This window comes from Rhea pennata, chromosome 20, assembly GCF_028389875.1.
Source record: "Rhea pennata isolate bPtePen1 chromosome 20, bPtePen1.pri, whole genome shotgun sequence".
Lineage (NCBI taxonomy): Eukaryota > Metazoa > Chordata > Aves > Rheiformes > Rheidae > Rhea > Rhea pennata.
In genome coordinates this window covers 3,955,386-3,975,032 of record NC_084682.1, presented here as the reverse complement: position 1 = coordinate 3,975,032, position 19,647 = coordinate 3,955,386, and the positions used below count along the sequence as shown (strand labels likewise).

General features: G+C 40.0%; 2 protein-coding genes across 10 annotated transcripts in view; one reads left to right on the top strand and one right to left on the bottom strand.

Moving 5' to 3' along the window:
- The window catches only part of PPM1E (protein phosphatase, Mg2+/Mn2+ dependent 1E), a 68,633-nt gene extending 54,941 nt beyond the window's left edge, over positions 1-13,692 (top strand). The window contains exons 3-7 of the mRNA XM_062592869.1: positions 4,238-4,437; positions 6,182-6,370; positions 7,652-7,795; positions 8,112-8,205; positions 8,457-13,692. Coding sequence (XP_062448853.1) covers positions 4,238-4,437; positions 6,182-6,370; positions 7,652-7,795; positions 8,112-8,205; positions 8,457-9,529 — 1,700 coding nt within the window. The 3' untranslated portion in view covers positions 9,530-13,692. The remainder of the gene's footprint in view (positions 1-4,237; positions 4,438-6,181; positions 6,371-7,651; positions 7,796-8,111; positions 8,206-8,456) is intronic.
- An 835-nt stretch (positions 13,693-14,527) lies between these two features.
- The window catches only part of TRIM37 (tripartite motif containing 37), a 30,921-nt gene continuing 25,801 nt past the window's right edge, over positions 14,528-19,647 (bottom strand). For 3 of the 9 annotated variants that reach the window (XM_062592863.1, XM_062592866.1, XM_062592868.1), the window contains 5 exons: positions 19,195-19,381; positions 18,321-18,439; positions 16,564-16,716; positions 15,655-15,739; positions 14,528-15,208 (listed from right to left, as the gene is read on the bottom strand). In XM_062592863.1, coding sequence (XP_062448847.1) covers positions 15,136-15,208; positions 15,655-15,739; positions 16,564-16,716; positions 18,321-18,439; positions 19,195-19,381 — 617 coding nt within the window. In that variant the 3' untranslated portion in view covers positions 14,528-15,135. The other 6 variants (XR_009960469.1, XR_009960471.1, XM_062592865.1 and 3 more) reach the window with 6 other exon arrangements.

Here is a 19,647-nt window from a genome sequence, read left to right as displayed (position 1 = left end):
TACCAGCTAGGTATGGGGTTTGACTTGCTCCTTTTTTAAATGAATGGCCTGTTGTAATCTTAAAAAGATCATTGGAGAATTCACTACTACTCTAGATAGATCTAGTGGCTAATTTCGTTCACAGTTAAAGCTTTCTGTTTTTTGAATCTTAATTTGTTAATTTGTTTAGTTTCAGCTTTTACCAAAATTCTGTTTATGTTTTTTTTTAATTGCTTTTTTTTGGTTGTACTCAAGTCATCTTATTGAGGTTTTTTTGCTCCTTAAGACCAGGTGGAAGTCACTCCTTACTTTTAACTACATCTCCCTAAAGCCTGGGACTGTATCTGGTGACCCTGATTTTCTTTATAAGAACTTGAGACTATGTGGTCCTGCTGCTTGCTGGCAAACACCAGTTACCTTCTTTCATCCTTACAGCAAACCCAAATATAGGCAGGGGGAGAATTTAATTCTGAATTATTTTAGTCAGAAGAGTTTTTATCAGGACTCTTAATTTATCTAACAGTTTCAGTGAAGATAACTTATAAAAATGTTTTGTGTTTAAAAAGAAAATTTCCTTTTCTCCATTTATTTCTTTTGGCTAAAAAGGTTTTTCCATCATCCAGTGCAAAGCCATGCATCCTAAATCATTTCAGGATTCTTCTGACTAAACAGCCTTGAAACACTTTCTGGGATGCTCATTATGATGAAGAACAATATTCCTTGCATGTATTTACAGGAATTCTGTAAATTCATTTCATCTGGAAAATACATAATCACCAAAGCACTATGTACAGGCCTTTTTTGATAAAAAGAGGTAAATGATTCTTGGAATAAGAAAGGGAGATATATATATCTGGCTCATTGAAGAGGGAGAGTGTAGTGTATTTATAAGAGACCTTTGCAAACCTGGGAGAAAGGAGAACATGCTGTGGGCTCCCTTTTTGTACATATTGCTGCCTCCTCCTGCTGAGCAGGTAAACAAAATAGATTTGTCATTGTTCTGGCTGAGCAGCCTTCATTAATTTCAAACTGAGATCTTTGAGACTTGCATAAATATTTGACAGTCTCCAAGGAAACGTTGACTAAGACTCAAGTTCCAAAAAAAAAAAAAAAAAAAAAAAAAAACTTTATAAATTTCTATTTAAGTATATTTAAATTTGTAATACAAGGAAGCAAGCATAGATTGATAAGCATACAGGCTACAGCAGGCACTAAAAATACGAGACTCAAGACAGTATGTTGAGGTGACTTGTCATATAGAAAGTGCTTGAAGATAATATATATTTTTACAGATGAGATGTAAGGCATTAAAATACGAGAATAAAGGGGGAGAAAAGACAAAGAACGTTTTCAGAACTATAGTAAAGGAATGTTTTCATATGAATACTGCAACTTCACATAATATACCAGAAATCATAACTTTCCAAACAGAGCATTAGCTCTGCAAGGTTTGCAGAGGTGCAAGGTTTGTCTAAGGAGTGAGATTGACAGTTCTCTCTTACTGATGTCATATGGGGAGACTTTCATGCTTTGAAAGAAAGTGAACAATACTGTAGCAGCTGATGGAATTGGAATTTCCTTTGTGACACATTTCATGCTGAGTAGTGCAACATGACAAATCATCTTGCATATTTATGACTGGTAAAAGAAGCTACTGGTGTGCTGATGGAAAGGAAAGTAGAAGCTTCATGAAAAATGAATTCCTAATCTTTCTTTCTAAAGAAAGAAAACTGCTCTGAGCCCACAAATGTAGGAATGCAAGAATACAAACCTGCCATATTCAGACTTGACCGCGCATCTTTGGAAATCAGGAATCTGAGGGGCATAGGCCACGACTAATTCTTTTCTCCCAGTTGAACTGGAGAGGAGTAAGAGACCTTAAACATAGTTGGAAGCCTTTTGATCTTCCCTTTTGAAAGGTCAGGTTAGGAGTTAAGGGTGTTTAGTTTTCTTTTTGGTGGAGGAAGATGTTCACATGGAGGTTCAGCATTGCTGAGGAACTTCTGAAAGGAGGCTGGACCGTGTTACTTGCTGGAGGTATCCAAAATATCCAGCAGGCTTCATAAAGCAGATCTCAAAGTCCCATTACACGGTTCTTCCAGATACTAGGTGTTGTGGAATAACCAGAATACAGTTTAGGTTCAGGTTAAAGCGGAAATGGGATTTTTATAATCAAGACACAAAGAGGTTGTTGACTAGTCCAAAATTGGAGTTCTCAAATTAAGGAATACACTGGTCATTGTCTTGATGAAATGTCTACAAACCTGAATTCTGATCTCTATTATCACACTGCCTGAATTTTCAAGAGAGGTCTTAAATTTTACCGACTACCAAAAAAAAATAGAATCTGGTTACTGGTATCCTCTCTACACTAATTTTGCTCTAGAAGTAGTCAACCACCTTTGGCAACAATAATGCCTAAGCTGAATTTCCCACTAGCTGTGCTACAATTAAGCATTATCCTAGTGCTGAGGACTTTAGAGGAGCAGTGAAGGAACAGCAGGAGGGAAATGAAATTCTCCATGATACAACCAGAATGACAGCTGAGTCAGCTCTGGCTCAGTGCTGCAGTATTAACAATTGATGAGTAATTTACAGCTGTGAAGGGGGTAGTTTGACTGTTGTGAGCCTTTCTCCTGTTTTAATCTTGAGCAACAATTATTGATGATGGTGACACTACGCATATTCCCTGCAGGGGAAGGTTATTTAGTATTTCAGCACTGCAAATGGGTTCACTTCATTCTTCCTTCAGAGTGATGCTCTGAATTGTAACAGCCATGTGACATAGAAATGTATGCCCTTTCCTTTTAAATATACCTATTTGTAAAAATGGAGGAGGAAGTCTGTGGGACTCCCTTCCAGAAAATATAATTTGGATATTTCAGGCTGTATGTTTTCCCTCTTTAAATATATTATCTAGCAAGGAGATTTCTGGTGGCACTCGTAAGAGTAGTATAGGCAATTCTATGATCTATGATTGCAGGAGAAGTGGTTCACATCACTGTGGTGTTGGTTACATGACACAATGGTCTGATTTGCAGCACTTGTTCTTAAAGCGGTGTGATTAAAAAGCTAGGACTCATTCTTTTGTTTATGCATATATCTTATTTCCATGCTTAACGGCTGATCTTGCAGACCAAGCTTGAACCACTTATAATCAGCAGAGCTGGGAATATACCTGTTCCTAGGGATCCTATTTCCTGATCATCATAGCCTACATCTACATCCTGTATAGACCTGTTATTGAAACTAGTACATGCTGATTATAGATTCTTTACAGAAATTCCGTGAACTGAAAGGAGTCCTCTCTCTCCCCTCTGATCCCTAGATTTGGACCATTCCTCCTCCAGGAATGACTGACATTCAGGGATTGCTGTTATTGGAAATCTCAACCTTTGATTGATGATGTTGAAAAAAGACATTTGGATGCCTTCAGTTCTCTGACACTTACTTTGTCTTTCTCTACCCTAAACTTCAGAATGATTGTCAAGTGCCTGAGTTTTCACATTTTAAAATTACTGTTTTTCAGGAACGATAGTTCAGAATTTCCTTACATTTAAGATCTCTATGGTTTTCTCATTTGCTTATGCAGATTTCTTTGACACTCAGTCACTTCAGGAATCTGGAAATAATGTTATGAAACTTGGAAGGTACCTGAAAGTGTATGCTCAGAATCACAGAATTGCAGAATGAGTGAGGCTGGAAGGGCTACTGAATGTGTGTACGCTGCTGAAACATTCAAGCTATTAATTTCAGTAGCTTATTTGCCACTTTATTGCTTCAGTTTTGCAGTGAGGTGTTTGTGGTGCAGTGAGCGGATAGATTGGTCTAAAAATAATGCATCATTGTAATGGATTGTAGTTTCCTTGTGCATTTTGTATGTGACACAATATTCCATGAAGAAGTCCTTATCAGAGCCTTTGTGGTCTGGCTGCACCACCTTGTGTGGAGCTATCCTGGGTATCAAACACTGAGGGTAACATACTTGCTTTTCATTTTTCCTGATGCTGCAAATTAGTTCCCCAAAGGCACAGGAGAATACTTAAATTAAAAAGGCAATGAGCTGCTCACTGATGAATGCTGTTTTTGGTGAGTTTGACTTCCTCTTCTCATGCTTCAGAATCTGGAATTTCCTTGCTGACATCCATCTCAATTGCTTGGCTAAAATGATTCTGTTTCACCTTTATAATGTATGCAAGAGAAAAAAAATCTCACTTAACACTCTCAGACTTTTATTTGTGGTTTTTGTCCTCCCCAGAGATTGAGACAGTGAAGCTGGCCCGCTTAGTTTTCACCAAACTCCATGAGATCTGCAGCAACTGGGTGAAAGACTTTCCACTCCAGTGGAAACCCCACCGGTACTATGAGACATCCATCCATGCCATCAAAAACATGCGCAGGAAGATGGAAGACAAGCACGTCTGCATTCCAGACTTCAATATGCTCTTCAACCTTGAGGTAAAAAGAGATTATATGGAAGATAAACACATACGCTGAATACAGTTTCTGTTCTCAGGGAAACTAGACTCTTTTTCTGTGAAAACAACAGCCATTCCTGGGAAGGACCTAAGAAGGACTGACTGTCAGGAGACAAACCTGGTCTTAAGTTAGTTCAGTTGATATTCTCTAACTATAGGTGCAACACAACATGCAGTTTCTACATAGGTTATGTAGGATGAAAGAGCAGTTTCCAAAGATGACTGATGATGTGTCATCTAACTAAACAAAGTTTGTATCTGCCCCATCCTGATGTAGCCACTTAAGCAGTGGCTGAAGAACTGATCTGCTATTCTACAGAAAGTACAGCCCTACTTTTGTGAGAGGCAACTGATGCATTATATTATCATGTGATAAATCAAGGTAGGATCCTCTGTGTGGCTGAAGATGTCCAGGTGTAGAAGGGAGTTGCCAATGGAAATGAGGAAGTGGTTCAGCTTACAGTTCATCATTGATGCCAGCTGTCTGCAGAGGTGGGTGGCACTGCTTTTCTGCCCTTTTTCTTGGCAGGAAGAAACCAAAAGGAAAGGAAATAAAAAAAAAAAAAAAAAACATAGAAGAGGATTCAGTTCACATGAGTATTTGGCAGCACTAGTAGTCTGTTGGAATGAGGGCCAGACTTAACTCCGTTAATTTCTTTATGTGGCCATTGCTCAAATGCTCAAGCTTGCTCTTCCTTCAGAAAGAAAACTGTGGACACTGAGGACTGACAAATAGAAGAAAAGGGAAAAGATGTTACCACTGGGATCAGATTGCTGCATAATTGATTCTTTATCATATCCTGTCAGTTTAATAATCATTTTCTGTGCCCTATCCAAATTCTTGCCTTTCAACTACATTAATGCAAATAGAGGCAGATATTTCCTTTGCCTGTCAATTGTCACCTCTCTTCATTCCAATTTGTGTTGGAGCCCATTACTTAAAAATTACAATGTATATTCTAGTCATTGAGATAGCTGTCAAGGTTGAATTGGCACTGACGGTGGGTTGGTGTGTTGTATGTACGAATAGGCACAGAAGTTATGTCTCTTGGTACTGGAGCATTGTTTCTCTGTTTCAACAGATAAGGGGAAGCTGAGAAAATTGAATCAAAGATGAGTGATTTTGCTATACTTGATTTGTGAATGTAATCACATTTAATTATCTGCTGAGAGGGTACATAGAGGTATTTTAAAAATAAATATCTAAGGTGATATAGATTAGATTAAAAAAAAAAGAATGAAAGCAAAGGGTAGCTGGCTTCACATTTTAACTGTGCTGGTATTTTATCATTAAGGGATTCCAATCCTGATGTAGACTTCAGGCAAACCGTATTGAATGTCCTTCTCTTTCTACATGATTTTTGTTGTCACAAAAACTCCTGCACAATTTGATGGGAATGGCACTTTCTATGTGAGTTAAATAATGGAATTGTAACAAATAGGACATAGGGAGCATTGAGAATGCTACGTGGATGATTCTTACAGGCATGTTTTGTAGTTTGCAAGCAGAGTTCATTTGCAGTAAAGTGGGAGTTTGAGTGCACATCTCCCACCGATGCAAGTATTTTGTTTTTCCTGTGGAGATGCTGCTTTTAAGTGCAATTTAATGCTCTTGTGCATCCACAGAGGACACCAGAAATCTCAAGTTCAAAAGTTTAAAGACAATTCAATTAACTGCTTGTATTGCTTTCTCCTTTGTTTTCTGAATTTGTTTCCTTTGACAGGACCAAGAAGAGCAAGCTTATTTTGCAGTATTTGATGGTCACGGTGGAGTGGATGCTGCCATCTATGCCTCCATCCATCTCCATGTGAACCTGGTCCATCAGGAAATGTTTCAGCATGATCCAGCAGAGGCACTGTGCCGAGCCTTTCGGGTGACCGATGAGCGTTTCGTCCAGAAGGCAGCCAGAGAGGTGAACAAGTTGCCGGGGAAAGAAGGGAAGTGGGCTTGACCCTGAAAGGATTACTTTATAAATTTTGTTTATAAAAAAAACAAATTGGGTGAATTTTGTCCTACTGAGAGATACCGATCAAGCTTCCAACACATCAGGCTATCAGAACATGTCTTTGATCTGATAGGAACAGTTAGCGTTCACTCTGATTTTCAGGCTGGTTCAACCACGTAGCTAGCCTCCTCAGGCTGTTTTCTGGCATGTTTTCTGCAGCCAGGAGTAGATCTGGAGAGTGGGAGTCCTAGTTTTTACCCTTAAACCTCCGTGCGATGGGGCAGTAGAGCACCAAATAAGCAAAGTCTCAGTTTGAAGAGCTCAAAAGCTTTTCAGTCAGATGAATATCAGGGAACCAGCAAAGAGGTGCAAGGCTCCCCTTTCTCCTGGAAACACATACTAAAGACAAAAATGATGATGACTGAGAAAACACTAATAGAATACATGACATCAATAAATTGACTGTGGTACGCTGGAGTAATAGAGGTTTGTAGCACACGACACTGGTGGTGACAACCTTCTTGGTGTGTTTATTGGCAAAGGTGCACCAAGTACAGTGCTGACTACAAGCCAGGGATCAGTGTAGCGTCTGTCACAGCTTACAGCACAGGTGCCCACTGATGGACTTGGTAATGCTGCATGAAAAGTCAGCCTGGCACTTCTCACAGCACCTGATTCATTTAGAAGGAGAGGGTGGATGATGCTACTGCTCCTATGTTTGCATGCCAACTAGGTTTAGTCCTTGTTTCTTTCCCCTGACCCCTGCAACGTAAATTTTCTTGCTCCAGAAAGCAAGAGTAAATGGATAACTGCCTCTTAGGCCTCCTAAACCTATGCAAGGGCCGAGTAAGTTTCGGCAGCTCAAGATGCTTTCAAATAAATCCCCCTCCAAGGTCATTAACATGAATGCATTTCTGTTAACAGATAGAAAACACGCATAGATGATCAACTAAAACAGTAGTACAGCAGTTCACTAGCAGAATCCAGCATCTGAAGATGTGATTCCAGTTCAAGAGACAGTACAGGACAAAATCAGTGACTTGTATTTAGTGAGGTTAGCTTTGAGGGGCTGTTACTGAACAGTCCTAACTGCAAGAAAAACACTGCCTGTCTGCCTTCCGGAACAGCCTGTGTATTAGAATGTCAACATGTTCTGACCTTGAGTTAAGTAGGAAGATGCTTTGGAGCAGTTATTTGCTTATTTAAAACCATAGTTCTTTTCCTCCCCTCGCCCCCGCTCCCATCCAGAGTCTGCGTTGTGGAACCACAGGGGTGGTGACTTTCATCCGAGGAAATATGTTACATGTGGCTTGGCTTGGGGACTCCCAGGTTATGCTTGTGAGAAGAGGCCAAGCTGTGGAATTGATGAAACCCCACAAACCAGACAGAGAGGTGAGAATGGCCTGTTTTAAATACACCCGGGTAGTGTTTACCATCGAAGTTGACTAGCATCAGCTTCATACAGGGTTTTGGGACACAGAGTGCAGGTTTGCCCACGTCTCTTGGAGTGGCTGAGCATGCTCTAGTTACTCTGATCGGTTCAGATCTAAGTATGAATTTGTGTGCAATGTTTTGTTCTCATTGGATGGGGCTTGCAGGCTCTGTGATGCTGTTTCTGTGAAAACATCAAATATTTATTTAAATGTTCAGTACAGCAGCAGCACTAAAAATTCTGTCCGAACAACTCTTGTGTTGCCTTGCTGTTCAGGACGAGAAGAAGCGCATTGAGGCACTTGGTGGCTGCGTTGTCTGGTTTGGAGCCTGGAGGGTGAACGGGAGCCTGTCGGTCTCCAGAGCTATTGGTAATAACAGATTTTAATTATTTTCTAATCCTCGTTTTTCAATTTAAACTTTCACTTTCTCAAAACCTGAAAAGCAGCTGAAGATGTAATGATGAACAATGACCTCTACATTTTTGCTACATTTTGAGGGGCTGCTTCAAATCATTTCTGTACTTTGGGGAAGAGGCTCCATACTGTGTTAATAAAAGGGCTCCTAGATAGTGCAAGTGTGAACTCGAAGTCTTGTATATCTTCGTGTTGTCTTTCCCCAGGGGATGCTGAGCACAAGCCATATATCTGTGGGGATGCAGACTCTGCCTCCACTGTGCTAGATGGCTCTGAAGACTACCTCATTTTAGCCTGCGATGGCTTCTATGACACAGTCAATCCTGATGAGGCAGTGAAAGTGGTGGCTGACCATCTAAAGGAGAACAACGGGGACAGCAGCATGGTAGCACATAAATTAGTGGCATCCGCTCGGGATGCTGGTTCCAGCGACAACATTACTGTCATTGTGGTATTTCTCAGGGACATGAATGCAGCAGTCAATGTTAGTGAGGAATCGGACTGGACAGAGAATTCTTTTCAAGGTGGGCAAGAAGACAGTGGGGAAGATAAGGAAAACCACGGAGACTGCAAACGGCCGTGGCCCCAACACCAGTGCTCGGCACCTGCAGATCTAGGCTACGAAGGACGAGTCGATTCCTTCACTGATAGAACTAGCCTCAGCACAGGGTCCAGTATTAACCTGTTTGATGATCAAGGCTACTTAGACCTGACAAACACAGAAACAAGTGAACCTAAGAGTGCCAAATATTTGCCACCAATTCAAGTGTTTAGTCCTGGCATACCAAAGAGTGTGAATTTGATTAGTGGTTTAACAGTGAAGAACAAATCACCAGAGAGCACCACGTCATCAGTCTATGGACAAAGTGACCCCAGGGAGTACAACGCTCCTCTTAGTTTGGGTTCTGCAGGGCAAAACATCTACAGGGTGGAGAGTTTCTCCCCCATCTTTTTTGGGCTGGAAGATGAACAGTTCAAATCCCTGGGGAAACGAGCTTCTGCTTTTTCGCACTTGCGTCTCTGTAACGGGAAGAGGCAACGAGGAGCCAGGTTCAAACCAAAGTTTCGCATGCTGCTCTTGGCTCGTGAGCTTTTCCACACAGAAGGATCAAGTCTGTTCTTGCCTGTCCGAGACCATGGTAACACGACGTTGTCGGTAAGATGCTCCCCGTGCTGGAGGCTGGCTAGTCATAACGCTTACAGTAAGAGCAGGTTCTTGATGCGAAGACAAAGTAATTGTATACCAGATTTATACCTTCATCAACGCTGTAAGATTTAATAGTCTCCCTTGTGTTCCCCCTTAGATACCTAGAACAGACATTCCCAAAATAATACTGGCATCATCAGAAAGTGAAAAAAAGGTGGGCATTTCAGAACCGTGTGTATTACAATCCCCTGCAAAGCTCAACTCTTGTGTAAATAGATCTAGGAATTAACAAATGTAGTTGTTTCAATAAAATTTACTGGTGGTGCCACCTTAAGCAATGCCACAGCCACCCAGCCGCCTGCACACATAAGTATCTAGTCACATTCACTAGTGAAAGCTGGCTAGCTGGTTCACGTGAACAGACACTGTTAGGGAACAGTCCTCAGAAACGCAGAAAGTTGAACCTGCCTGAGTCTATGGAGCAATACTTACAGAAAGATTGTTTTAGAACAGCCAGATTTTTTAGAGTGGGGGGGAAGTTTCCATAGAAATCCAGGTTGTGGGTTTTTTTGTTTGTTTGTTTTCCTTCCGGTTTATTTCAGGCTAATATTAAGATGAATTAGAAAATTGCATCCATTTTGCAGGTAAAAGACTAAAAGCCATACAAGATTTTACCAGGTAACTTAGGAATGGACAAACTAAGCTCCTGTTACTCTGTTCTCAAACTCTGATTGAGGTACATAGTCATAATTTACGTATTTTTTCATGTAACATAAAATGTGGAATATGAAGAAAACTGTTTTTTGTAGCTTAAAAAAATTATTTCCTATGGCTAGAGGTGCAGTGTACAGGGATTTCGTATCTCTCTGGTGCTTTTAGTGGCATTTTTCTTGTTTGTCAGTTTAGAAAACTGTTTTTAATTAGTTTTAATCTAACATGATTGTGCTTAATGCTTCAAGCCAACCTCTTTCCACCATAACTTCCATCTCAGGTCTTTAAAGAAACCAAGTCTGTGGAGATGTCCAGTACAATACTACTGTCACTAAACCAGTCAAACTGGAGAACTGCTTGCTAGGAATAATGAGCAATTTGGTGAGCTGCTTGTTTTTGGTAAAGATTTCTAGGTGGCAAAGGCATAATTTAATATAAAGTTGTAGTGTTGAGGATGGCAAGATGCTGCCTCTGTAGCAGCGTTATTGCTGCATTTTGATGTTTTCCAGAATGTCTAAAAATAGATGCAAGGCTGCTAAAGCAATCCAAAGGGAATGGGAATGCCCTGATGCAGATGAACAGCGGATGTGCTTTGGGTTTAGTGGGGATGGTAAAATTCACCGACAATCCAGAGCTTCGCTTTAGTTAAACTTGGATTCATGAAGAAAAGTGAGGAATGTCAGCTGCCCTTTATTTTGACAAGCAGAGCATTACTTAACAAACAAAACCAGACACACACAGAACCCACCAGCTTTCTCCTACTCGAGGTGATGTTAAGCTCTCAAAGGTGCAGTAAATTAGAACGTAAGTAGGCAGACTCTTCCCGTCAGAGACCAGTCAGTTCCACTAAATACACATCCTGTTACTACTATTTGTTACAATATGGCATTTGGAGGAGTATGAATAAAATAATTCTTCACAGGCATTTATTGCACCATTATATCATTTTAGCAGTAACAATTTAGTATCAGTATTAGTGTGTAGCTAGAATTTGCAAAGTATTTTAATATTAAGTAGTCAGGAGATTATTCAACATAATGAGTGACGGTAAGGTTTGAATTCTGCCAATTTCTGCTTCTTCTAATATTTTGATGCACTATTTTAAAAGCAATTTGATGAATAGCAAAAGGCTTTATGAGTAACCGGAGTTGAAGTGTGGCTTTAGATTCCTTTGATCTTTTGAGACTTTTTTTTTTTTTTTTAATCCTTTGGGATCATTGGTCTTACCTGTCATCTTATTAAGCCTTAGCTGTTGTCAACATTCTCTTTAAATGCAGCATACGTTCCAAGTCAGATTTACTACGGAAATTTGAGAAATCATGAAACAGTGGAACGCAATTCTGAAGGCATCGCTGTGGTGCCTTTATTTTAAATTATTCACAGTAATAATGATGCATTGAAAGTCCATCTTCTCGTTGACAGTCATGCTTCTGAAAGAAATGTGGTGTAAGTGCAATTCTTTGTATGAGTAAATAAGACTGAAAAGATGTTATGGATGATAAACTTCTTCCCAGTCTGCAGGAATAGTTGAAGAGCACTGGACTGCATGTGTGCTGTTTTGGGAAGGATATAGCTTTTTAGGTGTGACTTCATGAATGGTAATTCTGGTACTCATAACATTTATCTTGCTAGGAGAAAAATTTACCATCGTAGTTCCAGTGTGGTCAGGTAAAACACTGTATAGATAGCAAGTGTTCATTTTTTCACTAAATGCGTATTTATAGAGTAGATAGGAACCATTTGTAAGGTAAGTAAGTCCTTTAAAGTTCTATACTATTAAAAGTAGTGGTTATTGGTCTGATATATGCTGCTCTTAATTCTACACACTAGACAAAAAAGCAGTGCTTTGTGAAATGCAGTGTTTTCTCTTAATGCCACTGGTGATAGGAAGTAGTTCTCTTCAGTTCAAGATCCTGTGCCCTTACTTGCTGCTTGCTAACGTAAGCAATAATACCCCTCTAATGGTATCTAAATGTTCTGTATCTTGTACTTTTATTGTCTATCAAGTGACAATGTAAAAATTTTAGGCTAATATAAAAGTATCTAATTGTATTTATTAATTGTTGATACCAAGATTCAGTCTGTGACCTGTGGTTTGTATTTTTATTGTGTATCTTAGTGGTGGTGAAATTTGTACAACCCATCTTTCCAATAAAGAGCTGAAGTATCCCTTTTTCACGTTAACACAGCCCGCATCAGTTTCAGTTTACGTGTTAAACGTGTTTGCAGAACTAGGAAGGTAGGTAGTGATTTTTTTTTTTTTTAATTGCGTTGGTTTTGAGAAATGGTCTTCAGGTTGTTTGTCTGAAGCTGCTCAAAACTTGCTCGTAAGCTATTCACTGTGAGTAGTAGAGGGATTCATTCAATCCCCACTCTAATAGTTTCCTGTGTACACTTTTTAAATGTACAACTCTGAGGAATGTCCGCGTTGCAGAGAGCAGTATAGCACCAGACCAGGGAGCTGTTAACCCATTTCAATTTGCACTAAAGGTGGGTGGAAACACATGTATATAACTTTTTTAACCTACAAGTGCCATCAATTGTCCTTGCAAGTTAAAATCATTCAGTATTTAATTTAGATTGCATTATAACACTGAAGGACAATGTCTAAGCAGACTTTAACTTATGCCACATTTATAGTGGTACATTGTCATAGAAACTCCGCTCTGTTTTTGGAACACTGTGTGTCAGTGAGAAATGCGTTGTCCTACGGGCAGAGAGGATGAGGCATAACGAGTTCCATGTTTATAGGCATGACTGCTGTAGTTCAGGTCCACTCTCTTTCCACTAAATAACCCTACCCTGGCAATGTTCTTTTTTTTTTTTTTTTTTTGTTTTTTAAAAAAAAGAAAGAGCAAGAGAGGGAGAGAGAGAGAGACTGATCTAAATTAGTGGCTGTTTTAGCACAATTATTCACTCAGCACTAGTCACATAGACAAAGCCATTGAAGGGGGATACTGCAGCTTTGTTCATGCCTATAATTTAGGGCAATCTTTCTTTAATTCATATCCTCCTTGCAACAGGAACAAAATTTTCTACCCTTGTATCACGTGCAATAAGTAATGAAGCATAACACAACCTCTGACTTTAACGGTGACTGGAAAAGGACAGGTATTTTATCAGATGATCGCACTATACTTGCCAGCATTAAAACTAAAGAAAACTCCCACCTGTGAGGGTTTAGTACAACTCTTGTATGTCACAATTGCATTTTGTGAGGCTGTTGTTTTTTCCTCTCCTGTGCTCTACAAGGTATTTTGAAACAAGAATAGTGAAAGTTGGCTGAGATCAGCCTGAGTACTTCTCCTAAATGAGTACTTGTGTAGATAGCCAGGTGCGTTGTTGGTTGCTACACTGGGTGCTCCTGTTAAAATATCCGTATTATCTTAGTTTCATGAAACTAACATTCTTTATGAAGTAAAAAAATTAAAGCTAATCATTTAACAGTGTTGGGACTTTTCCATTTGCAACCTTGTTCTACAGTTCATATATGACTTTAGTTATTATCATGTATTAGTCATCCATTTTTTATTTATGAACTCTGTTTATACAGAAAAACTGTTGAAGTTTTACCAACATCTTAATAAAACAGTAATTTAAAACATTTCAGATACTCTGTTTATTTATAACCTAAAAAAGATAGCAATCAACATCTGTATTGTCTTTCTGTGGTAAAAGCAGATTTCCTTTGCTTGATGCATAACAAAACGTGACTCTGGCATGGAGTTGTATGATAACAGTAGCTGGGAATAAGAAGGCCTATTGCAGCCCTTGTATAATCTGCTTTACAGTCAGAAAAGGAACTTGATGCTATGGTTTTGTCACTTTTAGGACCAGTTTCAGTATAAATTAATTAATGTAAATTAGGCTTCCAAGCCTGTTTACCGACATCTTGTTTAAACACGGGTAGTGTATTATTTTTTTATCAGGTATGCAAAGCATGATGGTACCTGCTCTGGTCCCTGCAAAGGTTGGACATTAAACTCAGAGTAGGTAACGCGACTAAAATAGTTTCCTTCAGCTTGAGCCTCCTATTAAGAGATGCTGCTGCAAGTGTTGAGGCAGCAGCTCTGTGATTACTGTTAACTGTGTGTAATGATCAACACGCAGCCCTGTAAAACAGTAAACGCTGTCACAACTCAGTATCATAAAGTGCAGCTTTATCTGAGTGTACACCAGTTAGTTAGGCATTTGGTCTAACTGTTACTAAAGTGGCTTTAAAAAGCCCAGATGGATTTAAGCTGTTTCATTGAAAAAGGCAATATATTCTGGCAGGAGACAGCCTGTAAGCAGTCAGGAAGTTCAGCAATTCAGTACTAAAAACTAAGTCAAGCTTGGTAGCAGTGTATTACTTACCTGAACAGGCATTCTCTAGCATTTTACTTACTTACACTTGAATGTCTAAAATTTCACACCAGCTTTCACCACTCATTTTATTAACAAAGTGCAAACAGTTTTAAACTATGAGTTGTACAGCACTTACTGTGGAACATTCATACAAAAATGAACTTAAGTACAGTCAGCTGAGACAAGAACAACTATAAGTTACAGTTATTCATGCTTTTTCAATAACCAGCGATTCAGCTTTCATCATAGCTTCAACAAGTAGTTTAGCAGCTCAAAACGCAATGCACAGTGGCAAAATGTTTGGCAATGTGTTCAGTTGGTCCACCTTACAGACTGAGGAAAACAACTTTCATGCCAACTGCCTTACCCCAACTTTCAAACCGTTGTATCTGTGGGATTCAGCAGTCTTATACAATCAGTTCATTGCATTAAAAATAAGAACATTCACACATTCTCTGTTATTCTCATGACATAATAGGACAAACATCTTGAAATAGGGCTGCAGCACCTTTTGGACATTTTTTCAGAGCATGTGCATCTGAGTCTGGCAGAGCCAGCAGGAATGCGGCCTTTACTATAAGGCTTTGCTCCAGTGACAGGTTAAAGATGACTGTAGCAGTACTGCACAATGGTCCTGGACAGAATGGAGTGTGCACACAACCAAAACCAGGAGCCTTGGACTAAGCTCCAACGAACAACGCGCCTCTTCCCAGGAACGCAAGCCGGCCAGTCTTCAGGCACCCGGTCAGTTCTCTATCTGGTCCAAAGAAAGTCAGCTTTTGTTGAACACCCTCACATTAGAGCAGTTCTATAGCTTCAAGCAGATATGACCTTAACTTTTGAAATTTCAAACCAGCTACTTAAAATGAAGAGTTTTAATTACATGAGCACACAAGCCTCAACCAGTCCTTCTTCAGCACTATGTGATTTCTAAAGTGCTTTAAAAATTCAGAAAATACAATGGTCTTGAAGATGCACATCAGCCATAAGAAAGTAGACCAGCAACTCACCTATCTACCTGCCACGAATCTCCTGGTGGGAGATTGCCACACGTTAGACTCTACAAACGTCCATCTGCCCACTCTCAGTGAGGTAAATGGTTCCTTTAATCTCTTCAACTTGGGGAGCAATAAGGGAAATGTGCATCTCTGGGGTTACAGTCATCTCAGACCCTAGCTAAGACAAACATTTAGAATTACCTGGTGCTGTCTTCTCCAGTAACAAAGCTGAGATCATCAGGACCTACTTGATCACCCTCTGGAAATACTGAGCATCGCTCTAAGGCTGAAAAAAAAAACCAAACAAACCCAATAACTTTTACTAGGTAAGCATCCAAAACATCCAAAACAGCAAGTTAAAGGTCCGTGACCTGCAGGCCCCACTTTGTGTTGTACTTCACTCCTAACGTGCAGATACATGATATGCTTGATTCTGAATTAAGACTGTTCTAGGGTTTTTAAATCAAAATACTTAGTCAAGCAGAGAAATGAGTGATGTTTGATTTTTCTGATGAGTTATGAAGTTCTTGCTAGTGTCTGCAGCAAGCACTAAACAGCAAACAAATCACTGAGCTGAGTTGCTAGGCCATCCTGCTAATGCAGCATGGGACAGTTGTTCAGGCCAAAAGTTAACTTCATGCAGCATCAGCAGTCACCTTCAAGCTTTTAACTTGATCATAAGGTTAAACCTTTTCAAAAGAAACATTAAATGAGTTTTTAAACGGAACTGCTCAAAGCACATTCCTGTCAATTAAGATGCAGCTAAGGCAGTGTGGTTACCTCCCTGAAGTTAGCCTACTTACGTACAGTGCAGATTAGGATAAGCAGGGAGTTCCAACTCGAAGAACAAGAGCTATGGGTTTTCCAACATCTCCTCTGGGAGACTATCCTAAACTGACTTCTCAAGGCTAGGAAGAGTTCCCTCTCGTGTTCTGATCTATTTTTAATTAGAAACCCAAGAGAAGAGTTCCAAATCTCACTGGCTCCTGATTGAGTTTTAATACCTACATAGCACCACTAGTAATCTCAGCTTTGACAATGTTCTATATTCATAAGAGCACCCAGGCAAGCCTAAAGCATTTGGAGATGTGCGCACGCAATCAATTCTACCTTCGCTTGAGGACTGGACAGGGAAGGCATGGTTAAATCCCTCTGAAGTGGAGGTGGCATCCTCCTGCTCTTCATTTTCTGTGTCACATTCAATGTCACTATCACTGCTCATTCCTGGTAGGAGATGAAGGACATGCTTCTGACATACCCCAGCTGCAAAAAAAAGAAGCCAAACCAAAACAAACAAAAAAAACCCCACGAAGCAAAAATTATGGTAGTGAGATTTGTGTAGCTCAAGTGTTCAACTTTTTCCATGTTTAAGAGTTAAGACCAATATCAAATACCAAAAGCTGGCAAGACAAAGAGAGAGAAAGCACATTTAAAGCTAAATGTATTTACCAAAGCTCTAAGGAATTCAACAGAACATTCAGTCTAATTTTGCTGTGCAGCTCAGCTCAAGAGGAGTAGTTCTAGCTACAGTTAGCTGGAACTTCAGTATCTGCAGTTTATTCTTGCTTGAGCTGCACTCCTCAGCCAGCCCCTCAGCCCACCCCTACAGGTAGGGCAGAAAAAAAAAATGCTTTTTCGATAGATGATGCGACCGTTTAAGCAGATGTACCTGCCAGATCCTGCAAGCTGCAATATTCTGTTAAGTCTCCCACTTAAGCATAACAGGCTTTTCCTAAAAGCTAACTAGAGCTGTAGTGAATCAAGGCAGCTTCTTTTGTTTTGTCACAACTCAAGTATGCATCGACACCAGTCAAAAATTCACCCATCTGCACAGTGTTGTGGATGACTGAAGGGATTTGCTCTGTTCTTTTATTTCCTAAGAGCTGATGGTCGCTGTTGAAAGAAAGTAAGGGGCTAAGTGAGATGCCAACTCTACTGTAATTTTTCTTCTCTGAAAGGAAAATAATTGTAATATTTGTTTCCTGGTGTTTTTAACAATGAAGTATTTCAGTTTTAAAAACATTTTCCTATTAGGCTCTCTGCTGTAACAGGAGAACTGCAGGAGCACATCACGATCACGCTGCAGTGACTAAGAGCAGAAATTCAGTTTTGTCACTGAGAGACCTTCTGTAAATGCCAACTCCTACACAATATTGCACACTGCAGATAGAGATGGATGCTGGCACCTTAATATAGGCTTTGCGCTACAATTCAGTCATTGAAATTCAAATTAGTGCAGGGGTGGGAGGCAGGAGAGTTTTAGCAAGATAAGAAAAACTCTTCTACGTGGACTTTCAAAAAGAAAGGCAATAATATTTTTTCCAGCCTGCAAAGGATACAAGAAGGGAGGGGGGAAGTTTCCTCCAAATGTCTAAGGAAACTGGCTTACGTACCACAAAGCTAGATACAAACAAGACATCAGAGAGATTCTAGTGGTAACTACTTCCACTCCTGCACTGTGGTTTGCCCCTGACGGCAGAAGGTTTAAGAAAAGCCAAGGTCACTGACTATAATTAGATAAGAAAAATTATTTTCAACGCCATGCAACTGAACAGCAAAGCAAAGATGTGGCCATTAGAAGCAGGAAAAGCAGCTAGCAGTCCAAAGAAAGAGATGGCCTCTTACACCATTATCTGCTAGGTCTTCAAACTCCTACTGTATCACAACATCACTATTTCTCCACAGATAGCAGTGGGACAGAAAGATTCTCTCCTCATTATACTACAGCTGCCAAGTGTTGTAACAAAGTTAACAACCACGGAAACATTTTTTTTCCTTCCCCACCAAGCTATTTGCATTACAAAAAGGGATGATCATAGACTGAAGCGTTGTAACGCTACGTTTACAATCTACCACGTTTGATTTACCTTCCTCGGCCCCAGCTGAAGCACCTTCAGAAAGCATGCCCTGCAGTTCACCAGTTTCCAAGCCGTTCTCCAGATCAGCTGAGTGGGTTCCCTCTGTGCGACATCCTTTAGAATTCGGTCTTAAGAAAGAATTTAGGAGACACACAGAAAAGCTTATTAAAGATTTAGTTGAGCTAGGAAGACAGCTCCTTTTAGTACCACATCTAGTTTCACTCAAGTCTCTTGCGTGTCTGCTTAAGTCACCAACTCAACATCCAGTTTTAATTAACTTGCAAAAACTTAAGATCCTAAAAAATAAAAAAGACTGGAGAAGTTTATGAGTGTTTTCCAAAGATGGTGAGAACTGCTATTAAGAGGAACAAAAAAAACAAAATAAAAAACAAACAAAAAAACCCAGTACACCATTGCTCTTTAGCTGCCTGTTGGCTAACTAAGCTATTTCAGTCACTGTGAAAAGTGGAATCACAGTGAAAAACTCTCTCTTAAGGAGAAAATCAATAGTTATAACCTTTCTTTTAAGAGAACATGTGGTAAGGAACAGTGGCAAAACAAGCAAAGGCTGCCTTTCAAATCAAAGTAGCAAACTACATCTACCGCTGATCAAAATTCAAAAAAAATCCCAAAGAACAATAAAAAAAAGGAACCCAGCACATAAAGGACTTGTAACCTAGTTATAAAGCCAAAAATTGATATCCAGAGGGAACAGCAACCAAATAAACTTCAAAGTAATTTCTCTTCCTTGCTGCAAGCACCTGGCACTGGCTTTAGTAGCTTGGTTATTTTCTTTCTAGACCAAGGGAACTGGGGGAGGAAAGAACAAGAGGGAAAACAAGAGTCAAACAAAAACCATCCCCAACTGCCCCCAAACCCTTACCCTAAAGCTCCAACTTTTCTGGCCTTCTCTATAGCAGCTAAGCCATTTAGGCCAGAAACTCCCACGTCGGAATCCGAACCTTCACAAGGTCTGTCCTCGGGCTTCGGCAGTGCCTCAGAAGCATTACCGCTGCTCAGGGGCCTCGGAGAGTTATGTCTGCTGCTTGACTTGGAACTTCCAACGCCACCTGAGAAGACAGGAAAAGCAGCTCAAAGCACGTCCAGTTTTATTTTATATGCTAAACATGCAGTTGTTTTATATCACCAGTTAAGTTCCAAGCGCATGTATGTACAAGCACACCATCCCCACTCTCGCTCTTAAAACCTTAGATTTTTAAGTCACTGTCCGAGCAACAAAAATCACTTCACATATGCTCCGAAGCACACACACAGTGTCTGTCACAGCTGCCATCTTGGGAGATGTCAGGATATCCTTCCCCAAGTTGTGCAGCTG